The sequence below is a fragment of the Hemitrygon akajei genome, chromosome 23, assembly GCF_048418815.1.
Source record: "Hemitrygon akajei chromosome 23, sHemAka1.3, whole genome shotgun sequence".
Lineage (NCBI taxonomy): Eukaryota > Metazoa > Chordata > Chondrichthyes > Myliobatiformes > Dasyatidae > Hemitrygon > Hemitrygon akajei.
In genome coordinates this window covers 41,704,640-41,720,288 of record NC_133146.1, presented here as the reverse complement: position 1 = coordinate 41,720,288, position 15,649 = coordinate 41,704,640, and the positions used below count along the sequence as shown (strand labels likewise).

At 39.0% G+C, this 15,649-nt stretch overlaps 2 protein-coding genes across 5 annotated transcripts in view; one reads left to right on the top strand and one right to left on the bottom strand.

Moving 5' to 3' along the window:
- kndc1 (kinase non-catalytic C-lobe domain containing 1) overlaps positions 1–11,444 on the top strand; it is a 154,460-nt gene extending 143,016 nt beyond the window's left edge. For 2 of the 4 annotated variants that reach the window (XM_073027514.1, XM_073027512.1), the window contains exons 28-30: positions 1,940–1,999; positions 4,842–4,999; positions 7,641–11,444. In XM_073027514.1, coding sequence (XP_072883615.1) covers positions 1,940–1,999; positions 4,842–4,999; positions 7,641–7,872 — 450 coding nt within the window. In that variant the 3' untranslated portion in view covers positions 7,873–11,444. The remainder of the gene's footprint in view (positions 1–1,939; positions 2,000–4,841; positions 5,000–7,640) is intronic. The other 2 variants (XM_073027513.1, XM_073027515.1) reach the window with 2 other exon arrangements.
- Positions 1–15,649, bottom strand: part of LOC140715393 (homeobox protein vent1-like) — a 42,862-nt gene that overhangs the window by 14,865 nt on the left and 12,348 nt on the right. The gene's annotated exons all lie outside the window — the stretch shown is intronic.

Here is a 15,649-nt window from a genome sequence, read left to right as displayed (position 1 = left end):
TGCACTCATTCATTTGCTTCTAGCTTCCAGCCACAGTCAACATGAGCAACAGCTTCTCAAAGATTCGCACCAAATGCTTCACTTCATCTCTGATTTATAGGCAGTAGAGTGCTGCAAATGATAATTCAATCCTGATTTCACATGCTATCAGTGTGGAGTTTGCACATTCTCCCTGTGACTATGTTAGTCTTCTTCTGGTGTTCCAGTGTCACCCCACATCTCAAAGGCATGTGGCATGGTATGTTAATTGGTCACTAAGTTGCTCCTAGTGTGTAGGTCAGTGATAGACTCTGGGCAGAGTTGGGAAAAATTTGGGGAGAAGAACAAAATGAATGTAGAGATTAGGGTAAATGGGCGATTGGCGGTAAGCATGAATTTTGTTGGCTGAACATCCAAGTTCAGTACTTTATCTTTCTATGACTGACAGAAATTTGAGCAATGTGCATCCATACACATTGCAAAACCCAAGTCTCCATAACCTCTTGCATTGAGCTTCAGTACTTTCAGAGACTGAGCTTAAGTTATCCTCTTCTTGATCACTGAAGTACATGATAGATCAACCTTAATCTTTTATACTGCACTTCAAATGAACAAAACAAGGGGCTCCTACCAACTTTTCTACTGCCATCCCCATGACACCACACTCCAATAACGAATATGTTCAACGGCACACTGGAAATATGGATGGCTCTCAATGAAGAGAGATTTTAGTGAAGAAATTCACCATTGCCTTTACTATGCAAGAACAGCATTTGACCACCAATGAAAAAGGTTACTTGAATATCAAGTTCTCAAACTCACTTCAGAGCTGATGGTCTACCCAGCAACAGTGACCCCTGTCCTGTTGTATGCATCTAAAATGTGCACAATCCATTGCAATCATAGCAACAAGTATTGGGACTTTATACCACTGACAGTGTCTCCATAAATCCTTCCAAATCCACTGACAGGATAAACAAACTAACATCAGTGTCTACTCCCAAGTAACATTCCCAACATTGGAGTCCTAATCACCAATAATCAGTCTGATGGAGTCCATGTTGTTCATTAATGCCCAACAGCAGATTCCCAAAATAGAACTCTATTCCAAGCTTCATCACAGCAAGAGGCTACCAGGCAAACAGAGGACAAGCTTCAAGGATGTTCACAAAATCTCCTTGAGAATGTGTAATGGGGAAATTACACTTCTATTATCTGAGCAATGCACACAAAATGCTGGAGGAATTCGGCAGGCCAGGCAGCATCTATGGAAAAGAGTACAGTCAACATTTTGGGCTGAGACGTCAACTGTAGTCTTTCCATAGGTGCGGCCTGGCCTGCTGTGTTCCTCCAGCACTTTGTGTGTGTCACTCAGATTTCTACCATCTGCAGTTTTTCTCTTGCTTCCATAAACTGTCTGTCTTCCTTCAACACTCTGAGGCGCAGAGTCTCTGCATTAAATGCCAACCATTCCTTTGTCTCCAGGCATGCTGCTTGACCCACTTTATTCTTGCAGTTTAGCATCTGCAATGACTCATGGCAATCATTGGCCAATGATATCCAATGTGAAGTAGGAGCTTTCGGGACAGCTTTGAGAAGCTCGAGTGCGTTCACCAAGTGACAGCTAATCTTAGTGGTGAGATAGATCGAAAGATTGTCTGTAGTAGCGAAGTGAGTTGCAGGTGACTTACTTCAATCATGTGGATTTGAGCTATATTTACTTTTACATTTCTAGTCTATTGATGCTAGTCCATTGTCCTTTTACAATAATGCAACTATCTAATGCACCAACATATTATTATATGTATGGTAAATAGAAACAAGTGACATTTCGAGTAATTGCCTGGAAAATACAAAAAAACATTTATTTTTCAACATTGAAAAATAATCACTTCGCTGTCTGTCTCCAAACACAAACATCATTGAAAACTTGTATTATCTGCTTCCTTTTTATTTTCAGTCATGGAAAAGCTTGTCCTCAAAGGCCCTGGAAATCAAGGAAGAGCTAACTGGTGTTCAGGTATTGTAAATTATTCAGAAGTGGCCAGAATTCTTTCATTGGCATAAGCTTTTTCTTTCATCATCAAAACTTTGCTGTTGGTAGAGAAACACATATTGAAGTAGTGAGCTGGGTTAATTATGCTAAAATCCTCACCAACCAATGTTCGATTCAGGAGTTTCCATTTACGCCGTGGTAGAAGACCCTCTTTCTTTGAGGATTAATTAACTAATTTTGTAACTGTGTAAAGCGAGAATGAAGAGGACTGACAAATCAGAATTTAAGGAGAGCAGATGGCAAGCAGATCCAATCTATGGTAGCCATTTACATTACCCGGAAGCCAATGGGTAACAGCCAAGTATTGACCTCTGGTAGCGAAACAGTTCATACCATCTTTCTTTGCAAACCTAAAGAATACACCTTCACAAGATGCAATGTCAAATTGGAAGTCTTGTCACAGTTTAACTCATAATCACTGTAGTGTTCTCGCTCAGGTGTAAGAGAACGCTGAACTAAACACCGAGGTAAACCGTAGTCAATGAAAACAGGATCGCAGTAAGATTAACCGTTTACTGTTCACTCTTCCACATTAACTTATGGTGAAAACTGTTGATAAAACAATACAAAATTTGTACAGTATTTGTTTCCTTCTTGATATCACATTTACATCGTAAATACTTGCAAAAGTAAACTACAACAACTACATTACATTAAAATGCAGCATACAGTCAGAATCTACCTACGCCATTGACTGCTTTAAATACACTTCAACACAAACTATCCGCAACTCTTTAACTAACGAAAACATAAACCTTATCAACCGTCATTACTTTTAACAGAATCAGCGTTAACATTTTAATTCAACACATCGATTATCTCATGAACTTACGGTGTTGCTTCACTATGTTTCTAATGCGTAGAAAGACAACTTTTCTTGCGCTGATCTTGCACATGTGAGCCCCCTCCTTCCCGTTTCTCCAAATGGGTACTTTCCCACAAGATGCGGCGAAACCGGATGTGACGTCATCGCATGCCGCGATATATCACAGACAACGAATTTACTTTAAACAATCCTAACTTTAACTAAAAAATGCTAACAAAAGAATTACTAAAGCAAAAATATTATAAACTAAACAAATGCCATAAAGGCAACACAATCAGTGATTGTGATTGCTAATGGAGTGTGTTTGCAAATTGCCATCACATTTTACTTATTTATTGAGGTACGGCATAGAATAGGCCCTGCAGGCCCTTTGAGCCTCACTGCTTAGCAACCCCCAGTTTAACATAGAAATATGGAAAACCTACAGCACAATACAGGCACTTCGGCCCACAAAGTTGTGCCGAGCATGTCCCTACCTTAGTAATAACTAGCTTACCTATAGCCCTCTATTTTTCTAAGCTCCATGTACCTATCCATTAACCCTAGCCTGATCACAGGACAATTTACATTGACCAATTAGCCTACTAACTGGTATGTCTTTGGACTGTGGGAGGAAACCAGAGCATCCAGAGGAAACCCACGCGTTCACACGGAGAACCTACAAGCTCCTACAGGCCATGGCAGGAATTGAAACCGGGTTGCTAATACTGGTGCTAACCTCTACATAATCATGCTGCCCAGTACTTCTCATACATGCAAATGGTAACATGAGAAATACACATAAATATCTATAGGCAAGTACTTTATTATACTGTATGAAAATGAAAGTAAAGGTGCTAACATTTGGAGAGGTTAAGTAGCTTCGTGACATACTGCAGATATGTGAATGATGAAAGCAGACATTTCTTTAAGGCATAATAGAGTCAAAAGAAAGGTACATTTTAAATGTTCTGCTTCTCCTACAAACAGAGTAAATTTCAAGTAGGATTTAAATCATTGCTTTCACTTTCCAAAATCTACATGAATTCAATTTTTCTTGCATACGCACTCCATAAGCGACAGGTTAGAGAGGTTTTTAGAAGCAGCAAGAAATAAGCAGGACAAACAGCATCTGTGGAGATAAAGGCAAAATCAATATTTTGGGTTAAGAACCTGAAACAGGGTTAGGAATATACAGGGAAGATATGCAAATATATAGGAGTGAGAGAGAGGGAGAGGGAGAGGGAGAGGGAGAGAGAGAGAGAGGGAGGGAGAGAGAGAGAACACGCAGGTGGCGGAAGAGGTTCAGACAGAGCTGCTAGGTCATAGGTGACATCAGATAAGAGAGGGATGATGGGCAAATGAAACTTTGTTGTGAAGGGGATAGGAAAGGTAAACCAAGAGAAAAGAAACCCAGGTTGATAGGTGTTGGGGTGATAGTTAAATAGAACCAGGTGGAGAAGGGTAACCAGTGTTGTTAACAAGAGTGGAAGGGACAGAAATGGTGAACAACAAAAGGAGAGAGAACTTAGGTGGATTTGTTGGAGTGGAGAAAGAATACGGGTGATAGAGGTTATCGGAAACTGGAAACTTCGATGTTCTTACTATTTGGTTTTAGCCTACCGAAGAAGAATGTGAAATGTTGTTCTTCCAGTTTATGTTTAGCCTCAGCATGTAGCAAAGAAGGCTGAAGACATATGGGAATGCAAAGGGCAGTTTGAAATGACATGCAACCAGAAGTTCAAGATGACCATTGCAGATAAAGGACAAGTGTTCTGCTAAACCATGGCCTAGTCTATGCTGCATTTCAATAATATTGAATACAATAGACCATATACCTGCTCATCACCCATATATCAGTCCAGCTGTGTTTCCTCACCACTATCCTTCTCTGCCCCCACTCGGTTGTATCTACCTAATCTTCCAACCCTGCACACCACCCACCCACAAGAATATATTTTTCTTCTAAGTCGTTAATTTTTTTTTGAAACTGGTTATCAGGTTTTCCTGAAGAGTGATAGCCTTTGTTTAATGGAGGGAGATAACTTCCTGCTGCAACCAACATTACCATGCGCTCGTATATTGGCCATGCACGTCCAGCAGCTTGAAATAGGTGCCTTTACCATGGCCAACGGCACTTACAAATGGCCAAAGTTAAGGTGAGTCCTGACAAACTTAAGTAATTGGTTTAAAAGTCATTAATCCTTTCATAAATACTCGATTATATTTGTCCAGGATGTGATTCAATTTCTCCAAATGGTTATGTACATCGTTATACATTGTTATGTTTATGTTATAAAAATAATATATAATTGATTTTTCCACTAAACCTTTCTTTTTTTAAATTTAGTGTTAATCATCTCCAAATGGAATATAGGAATTCAGCTATAAACCTACCCATGAGAAAAATTGCCACATAGTTATCTGATTTTATACTTGCAGATCTAAGTTCCAAACCCACTTGACTACTTAATTGTTTTATTTATATTGAGGTTTTACTTGCAAACTTTTCAAAGGAGTTGGGAAATTCTCAGCTCTGGTAATTTAATTCCATGCAAACAGTTTTCTTGAGGGTTAGCAACTGAATATATTTCTTCCTCTCTGAAATGAAACACATTTACGATGATTTCCAGGTAAGATGCAGATTGGTCTGGAGAGGTGACCTGGTATTCCATTACTTGCACCATTCAGCACATCTGTTTCAAAGGATTATGTCATTCTCCTTCAATATTTCCTTTGGAGCATTGTGTGGGAACTTAGTCTCTTTTTCTCAGAGCAACTATGATTGATCACTCTAGTGTCAATTATGTTTCACTATCACCACACGTTGGAGTGGAATCATTGGATTGTGTACACAACTCTTTCATTGGCTCTTGGGAATCCCTGCGACATTGCTAAGTACCAGCAGTCGCAATTAATCAAAATGCATGAATTTATTAGCATGAGTCAGACAACGCCCCATTACACCAGGGAAACCAGCAGTGCTAATTTGGTGTAAGGAATGCATTTGAAGATTGTGATCCCATGGGTTCTTTAGAAAACAGTATCAGTATGCCATGTAACACTGTTTTACCACGCCTAAAAAGATTAAGATTTTCACGCCATATAGTTCGGTGGATCACAGCTCAAAAAAAGGTTAGATATCACTGAATCAGATGTTTTTGCAAGAATCACAGTTACTTAGAACAAGTCTGAGGTTCAGAATGTGGGCAGTGCAAAATAATGAGCAAAATATTCTAATCGTGAGAAATGTGGGCAGATCACAACTTCTGTCTTTGATGTGAAATTGTTGTGCAATTATGATGCAGTTAATACATCCATGAAGATCATAGAGCTGGCTCATAGACCAAAGCAGCAATTAATTATTTTCTGTCTCCCCTTGAATGATGCTTCTCACTTCTTTGAGCTCCGTAAACCCGATACCAGTAAAGGGAAATTTGCTGAAGGAGCAAGATCTAGCAGCATTTGGACAGACAAGGTCTGATTAGGAGTCAGCATGGCTCTGTGCACGGGAGGTTGTGTTTGATGAATCTTTTAATCTTTTGAAGAGGTAACCATAAGGGTAAATGAGGATAGGAACTGGGTGTTTTCTATGTGGACTTCAGCAAAGCTTTTGACAAAAGTCCTGCTTAGCAGGCTGGGCTGCAAGGTTAGGTCCCAAAGAATCCAGGGAGAGCGAGCTAACTAGGTGGTTTCCAAATTGGCTCAGAGGTAGGAAGGAGAGGGTGGTTGAAAGTTCTTTCTCAGAATGGAGGCTATCAGTTAGTAGTATGCCACAGAGATTAACCTTGGAACTTTTGCTGCTTGTTATTTGTATTAAATGATTTGGATGCAAATATATATGAATTCATCAGTAAGTTTTGGTTGACATTAAATTAGGAGCTACTGTTGCTATTGAAAATGGTCAATGTAGATTACAGGGGCATCTTGACCAGGGAGACACCAAGTATGAGGTGATACATTTTGGAAAGGCAAACCAGTGTAGGATTTATACTATAGACAGTAGAGCACTAGGGAATGCAATGGAACAAATCACCCAGGAGAACAAGTACATAGTTCATTAAAACACAGTCAGAGGTAGATAAAAGGTGGTTAGAAAGGCACTTAGCACAGTGGCCTTCATCAGTTACAGCATTGCATACAGAATTTGGGACGTTATGTTGCAGTTGTATAAGTCGTTGGTGAGGCCACACTTGGAATACTGTGTACAGCTTTGGTCATCCTGTAATAGGAAAGATGTGGGTAAACTGTAAAGAGTACAGAGATTTAGAAGGATTTTGTCAGGACTAGAGGGCCTGATTTATAATGAGAGGTTGGCCAGGCTATGTCTTTATTTCTTGGAACATAGGAGAATGAGGAGCAACCTCATTAGAGAAGTCAAAAACTAGGGGCGCACGTTTAGAGTGAGTAGGGGAAAACCTAAAAAGGACCTGAGGAAAAACTTTTTCATGTAGAGGGTGGTAAATTTATGGAATAATCTTCCAGTCAAAGTTTTTGAAGACAGATACAATAACACAATTTAAGAAGCACTTAGATAGATACATGGAGAGGTAGGGTCTAGAGGTATATGAACCAACACTGGGTGGTGATCAGCATGGACTGGTTGGGCGGAAGGGCTATATTGCTCTGTGTCTCGAAGACTCTATAAACAATGTCATCTTGACATTGACATTTGGGCATTGTGACTTCATTAGTATTATTAAAGTTTATTGTTTTTTGCAATGCTTTTGCACTATTTTTCTGCATATGGGACAAGTAATTCTGATAATTATACACACTTTATTTTTGTATTTTTAAAAGGAAAATAGCAAAGGTGGTTAGTCAGATTCAAGCCTTTCAAGAAAAATCCTATATATTCACTCCTGACCTGGAGCTGCAAACTCATCTGAGACAGCAAATATCTCATTTCAGTGAAGTAGACATTCATGTTCTTGCTGCGGAAAATAAGAATAATTTCTACAAATCATCAACTGAAAGGCACTCACGTAAGATTCAAGACACACTACGCAAAATGAAAGCAACATTTCAGTGATGTTAGACCAACAACAAGGTACTTATTTGATTCAGGAGATGACTGATTGGTGTCCTTCTGAATATTACATTTACTTGTGTTATTAGTAAAAAGACTAATTTATTCTTTAAAAAAAAGCTGCTCCTTTTGAGAGTTATTTTATATTTCACAAAAATAATTGATTTGTATGAACAATTTAAAATGCCAGAGAGCTACAATATTTTTGAAGTTACTCTTTAGAATTAGTGGGAAACAATTGACACCAAACAACTTAAATTTAACAAATACTTCCCTGATGTCAATTCCCTGGGACTCAATTTTTCATTTAATACACTTAACCTAACATAATCCAGGTAACTTCACTGATCTTAGAATTAATGTAGGAATCTAACATTAATTTTTCTGTCACCAACTGAAGCTATTTAGTTATACTCAAATGAGTCCAAAATTCATGTTTTCCCTGTGACTACATGGGTTTAGTTTGCCACAACCAGTCTGGGTTCCGCAAATTGCTCAGATTTGGTGGGTCAAAAGAGAATCATGGGGCATTTGATGGATGTGTGAGAGAGAAAAGACTGCAGGGGAATAATATGGTTGAGAAAGTTGGCATAGACTCGATGCGCCAAATGCCCTACTATGTTATAGGAAAATATGAAATGTAAAAACAAGGTTGTAATTTGTTTAATACATACTTTGTGAATTAGGTGATGCATATTTTGGATGTTATGAATTTCAGCCTAAAATTTCACAATTTATTTACTACAAAATCATGAAACATTGCAATCAACATATTTGACTGAATAATACTTAAATATTTCATTAAACATTCTGTGCTGTCTTTGGTAAATAGTGAAGAAACCTGCTTGCTTCTCAACAATTTGGAACTCCCCACTGAGAGACGGGAAAGCAAAACAGCAATAAAGTCTCCACACATGGTACGAAACTGCACTTCTAAATAAAATCACTGAACAGTCAAAGCATCCAATTGTTACAGCACCATCTTTGGAAAGGTGCATGAACATAGAGTATGATATTGGACAATTTAAAGTGGGTTAGCACAAAGCAAAAAGAAAGAAAATAGACAAAAATGGAGGTTGGGTCAGGCAGAATACTGAAGTCATTTTGTGTGTCTTTGATTTGCCTTTCCATTAATGGGCATGTAGCCCACTTTCATAAAGCTTGTTCGTACACATTCACCACTGGCTACAACTTTGAGATTCCTGGATTTGGATGGGATACCTAAAAGAGGTACAACAAGCACAAGAAATGAGTGAAGGGTCTGGGTAGATAAATGCAAATTTGGTTTGAGAGTGACTGTCCCGTGCACTCCACTTGTTGAATAAACCTGACCCAGTATATGGCAACATATCGCAGACAACAAGAGCTCAAGCTGAGTGTGTCTTTCATGAAGTACTGGATGTCAGAAAGGTGAGTAGAGGTATGACTGGCTCTCTGCTAGCCTCTCTCCTACTCCTCATTATTGCTGTGGACTGTGGAAGCCCTGAGTGAGGAGCACGAACTTCCAACATTGAGTGTGAGAAATTGACTGCCATCTGAGGCCAGGGACAGATGTACACTGTGCTTGGTGGTGTGCCCATTTTGATATTGTGAGAGCTGACATTAATCCTTTGCCAGCATCCTTGGCACATTCTTGTCAGTAGACCAACCGCGACAACCCACATCCTGCATCCTCTCAGCCCCCTTTGTAAACCAAGAGCCTAAGCAATAAAAGTGTCAGACAAAATGACACAAAATCATCCTGACCAGTTCTCCCTCAAGCAATATTTGTACTCTGCCTTCAACCTTCAATCCTCAAGTTAATCATCAACTCCCTCTGTACTTAATGCAAAATATTTATTGACACCAGTCATCAGTCTGTTAAAATGTATGTTGTAGAGTAGTCTAAAGCAAATTTTACTCAGAGAGATTATGTAGTGTCGAGGGCACATAAACCACAGCAGCTTCTTCCAATAAAAACTGATTGATTTCTACAGGAAAAGAAGTGCAATTTACTGGACAGTGCACAAGAGACTGAAATATCTGGGGCAGATGCTGGAATATGGAGAAACAAATAATCTGTTGGAGGAACTCAGCAGGTCAAGCAGCGTCTGTAGTGGGAAAGGAATTGTCTGCTTTGTGGGTCAAAGTCCTGCAAGATAGTTGCATTTAATTTATATGTATAAAATCAATGACTGTAACAAAAAAACACTGACATCATCTTAATAAAATTGACTGTCCTGATGAATGGTCTTGACCAAAAACATTGACTATTTACTCTTTTCCACGGATGTTGCCTGACCTTCTGAGTTCTTCCAGCATTTTGTGTGTGTTGCTTGGATTTCCAGCAACCGCAGATTTTCTTGTCTTCATGCCTCCCCGCTCTGCCCAGTTACAGGACAGTCATTAAATGCAGCATGATAGATAATGAAGCTTTACTGTGTCACATTATTTGTCTGTAAGATGTCATCAAAAGATAAAGATTAGTGAAGCTGTGGAGGACTGTATAGGCTGAAGATCTTTTCCCTGTTGAAGAGTTAATGGATCCAGAAGAATAAATGAAAAGATAACTGATGACATAATGTGGCAGTAACACATACTGTTAGTATATTTGAGTTGATTTTATTGCACTTTACAAGTAAGGTGATTCTTTAGACATTCATTGACTTGTTTCAATTGTTAATGCTGTTTTAAAAAAAGGTAGCATTAATGGTATTGCAGAGAGAGATAACATGTATATCAGAGTTTAGAAATTGCTTTTATTTCAACATGAAATGGTACATATTTTAACAAATTTGTAGTTTTCAACTGTTGGAACTGCCTGAAAGAATTACTTGAATATATGAAAACAATTTTATCTCTCTAAATTAGCATAATTGGAATAGAGAAATGAAAATGCCAGACTCTGAAATCTAGCTCAAATATACAGATGTAAATTAAGGTTAAATGACATGCATGCAAAGTCAACAGAATTTTAATGATTTCCTGAGTCGGATATCAGTCACAGCTGACCAGCCAGGTGAACCAAATAAGAAACAAGTCTGATGATGTAAGCAACTTATGGAAGTCCATTTCCAGGTTCCACTAGGAAACCCAGGCCTTGTTCTCTTGGACACTCTTTTCTACATCTTTCCCATTGCACACCCCAGAACTGCCATGGTTATTTCTGAGCAGTGATGCCCACAGGCTTGCACCCTTCTGAAACTGTGGGTAACCTTTGCACCCCTTCACTTATTGGCTGGTTACTAAGGAGCCACTTGCAGATGGGATTCAGTTGAAACCCAACAGCTAAACTCAGCTACCCTCTGATATTTTCATTCAGGATCGTCATCTGTTTCCCACCCTCAGATCAAATCCGTCCATTTATTCTACAAGTATATGCATGAGCTATAAGCAAAATAGGTATCACAAGGCTTTACTGCTCTGACAGTGCAGTCTTCTGCAGTTTATCAGTCACATATTGTGTTTGAATTACGTGTATCACTGAAATGCATGCACTATAAATTAACATTGTTCTGAAATAAAGGTTAATCACCTGTATTTGGCATTGTTTTAAATGTTTGGAAATAAATATGAAATAAAGTATATTAACTCAATTTGTTATCTGTATCAATGCAAACAACTATATACTTTGTAAAAAGATTAGTGTGAATGAAATGTTTTAAAATAGGGTGATATGCTGAACTGTCATACAACAGACATGGTAGAACCCCTAGAATTTGGAAGTATTGCCTATAGAATGGGATCTTTGAGATCCGAATGGGATCTGAGTGTACTTTGAGATAAACATTGGAAGAGGAGTCCTAGGAACTGTGAGCTTCTAACACTTAACACTTCAACTCTCCTTTAGTGCTGAAAAGTTGCCTTTGCTTCAGTGCGATGATACTATTTTTTCTTCTTGGTATGTTTAATCTTGAGTAAAAGAAACTGTGGTGTTGATGTTTTGTTCGATTAAGAGTAATGGGGAATTTGTATGTGGTAAGTAAACCATGCTCAGGAGCAAAACCACTGGATAAACCTGACCTCTATGGCCCTTCTTGTCATCATTCTGCATTTATTCTGTCCAGCTGATGGAGCAGATGTGGTCCACCATTCACCGTCAAGCTGTTGCAGTCACCTGAGCCATTTTCCATTTCATCTAGAATACAGGAGAGAATTTTGTCTGCAGAAATGTGAAGTAAAAATCTTCAAGGACATTGGGGTGTGATGGTGATGGGATGACTCTCATACTAATAGCTATGTGAGTGGTTGACTCATGGTGTGCATAGATCCTGGGTATGCAAACATCAAGGTCCCTTTGGTGTGGTTCTCTCTGTCCCCAGTGCTATGTAGGAATGTTCCACTGCCGTGGAACTTTCCATTCAGTTGGATCATGTCATACCAAATGTCATTCATGGAAACATTTGTATGGAAGAACTCTTCTGATCACAGTTGATCAGACATTGTCTGCCTGGAATGTCCTCATAGGCTGGGGGAAAAGGTGAGAATGGATCTTCAAGGGCTCCCCACGCAAGTGGAAGTAAACTTAATGTCAAAGTACATAACACCGTATATGTCACAGCATACTATGTTGCGATTCGTTTTCTTGTAGGAATTGACATAAAAATAAAGTATAAAAGAATTTTTGAAAAAAAAACAAGCATAAATAAACCAATGTGCAAAAGAAGACAAACTGTGCAAATAAAAACAATGTTTATGCCAGTGTAGTGGTATCTGCACCAGACTTCAAGGCAAATACCTATAGTCCCGGTTTAAATTCAGCCGGCTCCTGGCATGCTTTCTATCTGAGCTGGGCTGAGCATCAAGCTAGCAACTCGGCCTTGTAAAAAACAGACGAATGCTAAAGAAACAGCAAGATTGCCACCCAATGTGCCACAACGCGCAGAGAGGAACAACTATATATAAAATACAGAGAACATGCGGTACTCTGCTCATGACTGATTCAGACCATCAGAGTTATTGAACAGAATATTTCATCACCTGAACTTTAAAACAAGCACAGTGATCTTGCATGGCTGGTGAGAATGACCCTTGCTGTCAGGTCCTACATGTACAGCTAAAGTATTTGCATCACTGCACACCACCTCCAAAGTGGCTTTAGTAAAATTAAGATCATTATCTCCTTCTGGAATGTGCATTCGCCAATAAGATCTGGAAAGAGATGTAATGATTTTACTGAGGTTACATTGCACAGCTCTCTATGTTCTGCAGGCTACTCTCAGGAACTCGTGCTGAGACAAGTGCTAACTGTTGCTGAAAGATCAGTTTTGAGTCTGTCTGAAATTTGTCTTTCAACACAAAACGCTGTCCACAGTCTACTGTTGCAAAATGAAAACTTTCAAGATCCAGGTACATCCAGGAGAGCACAGGAAAGCTCGGTGCAGCCTGTGCAGAGACTCATTGGAGAAGGGAAACACAGGTACACAAGAAAATAGGAACAGGTATATGCCAGCAGATCGCTTTTGCCAGCTGGCCAGTTAATATGTTTATGTCTGATCTCAATTTGTCTACACAAGTTTCTCAGTTCCTCAATCTTTCTAACATTTATTTCTCATCATATTAAAGGTACCTAATAATTTGGACTTCATATGCTCAGGGACAGATAATACCCTCTAGGAAAGTGAACATCTATGCACCTCAGTTTTAAATGACTGGTTCCTAATTTTGGAATGATTTCCCCTTGTTCCTGACTCTCCTAGTAGTGAAACATCTCAACATTTTGAGTACATGCAATGTTGTCTACTTGGACTGTAGTATTTGACAAGGTCCCTAAGGGTGTCCTGGAACAGAAGATTAAGTCACATGGGATCCACATTGAGTTGGTAAGATGGTTACAAATTTGGCTTGGTCATAGAAGACAGAGGGTAGTGGTGGACGAGTGTTTATCTGATTGGAGATCTGTGAACAAGAATACAGTTAGACATAGAGTTGGAAATTTGGCCAGAGAAATGGTGAATAGAACTTAATCCCCAAGATATGAACTGACATATTTTGGGAAGTCAAATGCAAGAGGGAAGTATGCAGTAAATAGCAACCGTGAGGAACAATGATGAGTAGAGAGAGATTCATGTGCAAGTCCATAGTTTCCTAAAAGTTGTAACACAAATAGATCATATAGTAAAGAAAGCATATGGCAAGCATGCCTTCACTGATTGGAGCATTGAGTAACAAAGTTGGGAAGGCATGCTGTGGCTATATAAAACTTTTGTTTAGGCCCCTTCTAAGGAGCTGTGTGCAATTCAATAAATATCGGAAGGCTTTATAGAGGATGCAGAAGAGTCTCACCAGGACTTGGCCTGGATTAGGGTGTGTCAGGTTTCTAAAAAGAGATTAGATTATTTTCTCTAGAGCATCAGAGTCTGAGAAAAGTAAATATTGCAAAAATATGAGAGGCATAGAAAGGGTAGATAGAGTTTTTCTCAGGGTGGAAAGGTCAAATATTGAAGAGCGTAAGTCTGAGATGAGAGGAGAAAATTTCAAAGGAGATTTGTGAAGCAATTTTATTTTACACAGAGAAGGAGATACCTATAATATGCTGTCAAAGCAGGTGGTAGAAGTAGAAATGTTAGTAATATTTAAGAGGCATTTTACCAGACACATAAATAGCAAGGGAATTGAGAGCTGCAAACCAGGAGCAGGCAAATGGATTCTTTAGCTTGGCACCATGCTTGGCGCAGACAGTATCCTAATATCTACCCCATCAAGACCCTTAGTATCTTATACAAGGTCATCCTTCATTCTTCTGAACTCCAAAAGATGAAGACCCTAATTATCTAGCTTCCCTCAGTAGGATGACCCTTTCATCCAAGCATCTCCTTTGGACTGCCCCTAAGTGCTTCCATATCCTTTTTGTAGGTAATGGTGCTTAGTTTTCCAGCAGTGTCCTCACTACTCTAACCACTACCTCAGTACAGCAATACTATTATGCCTTTTTCACAATTGGCTTTTTTTTGTTCTAATTATGTTCTTTCTTATAAAACCTGTGTGTAATTTGTTTTTGTTATGTATGTTTTGTATCTGATGCTTTGTGCCTTTGATGTTACCACCTACCTCCCCACTCAACTATAATCTACCATATTGTGTTCTGCCCCTTCCTACCCTTTTATTCTAATTCCTACCCCCTTATTTTTATTCCTACCCCCTTCCGTTCCTGTCCTGACAAACGGGTTCAGTCCAAAACAACTGTTCATTTCCCTCCAAAGATGCTGACTGACTTGCTGAGTTCCTCCAGCATTTTGTATCCATGGGTAAGAGTATCCATGGGCATATGGAATGGAAGAGGCTACAGGAAAATAAATGGGAGTATGGGATTAATGGGATTGCTCGGAGAACCAATATAGAACAGATTCTCCGAATGGCTTCATTCTATGTTGCAAAAAAAAACATAAGAAAATAGATACCCTGCTGATGTAATATTTAAGCAAATGTGATATCGCCTGAGGTGACATTTGAATGCATATTTTGCAAGTAAAATATATTTTTGAAAAGAGAATTAATTGCTACCATTTGTCAACAGGTTCATAATCGTATTTTTTCAGTTTACATAAATCCAATTATAGGGATCTTAAATCACTTTAGGCATAGCTGTTCCAACCAAACATACACAACAGGAGGAGCTGTCCATTGACGATTGCATCTAATTCCTGTTGCTTCAATTACTGTCCCCCGAAGTTTCACACCTACTCGCAATGATTATGTTTTTCTCTCTGCTGGTTTCTGACAGGCTCGCAGACTCCAGCGGTGTTCCTGGAGACTTCTTCAAAGGCAGTTAACAGCTGACAGAACTGGCTGTTAGATCTGT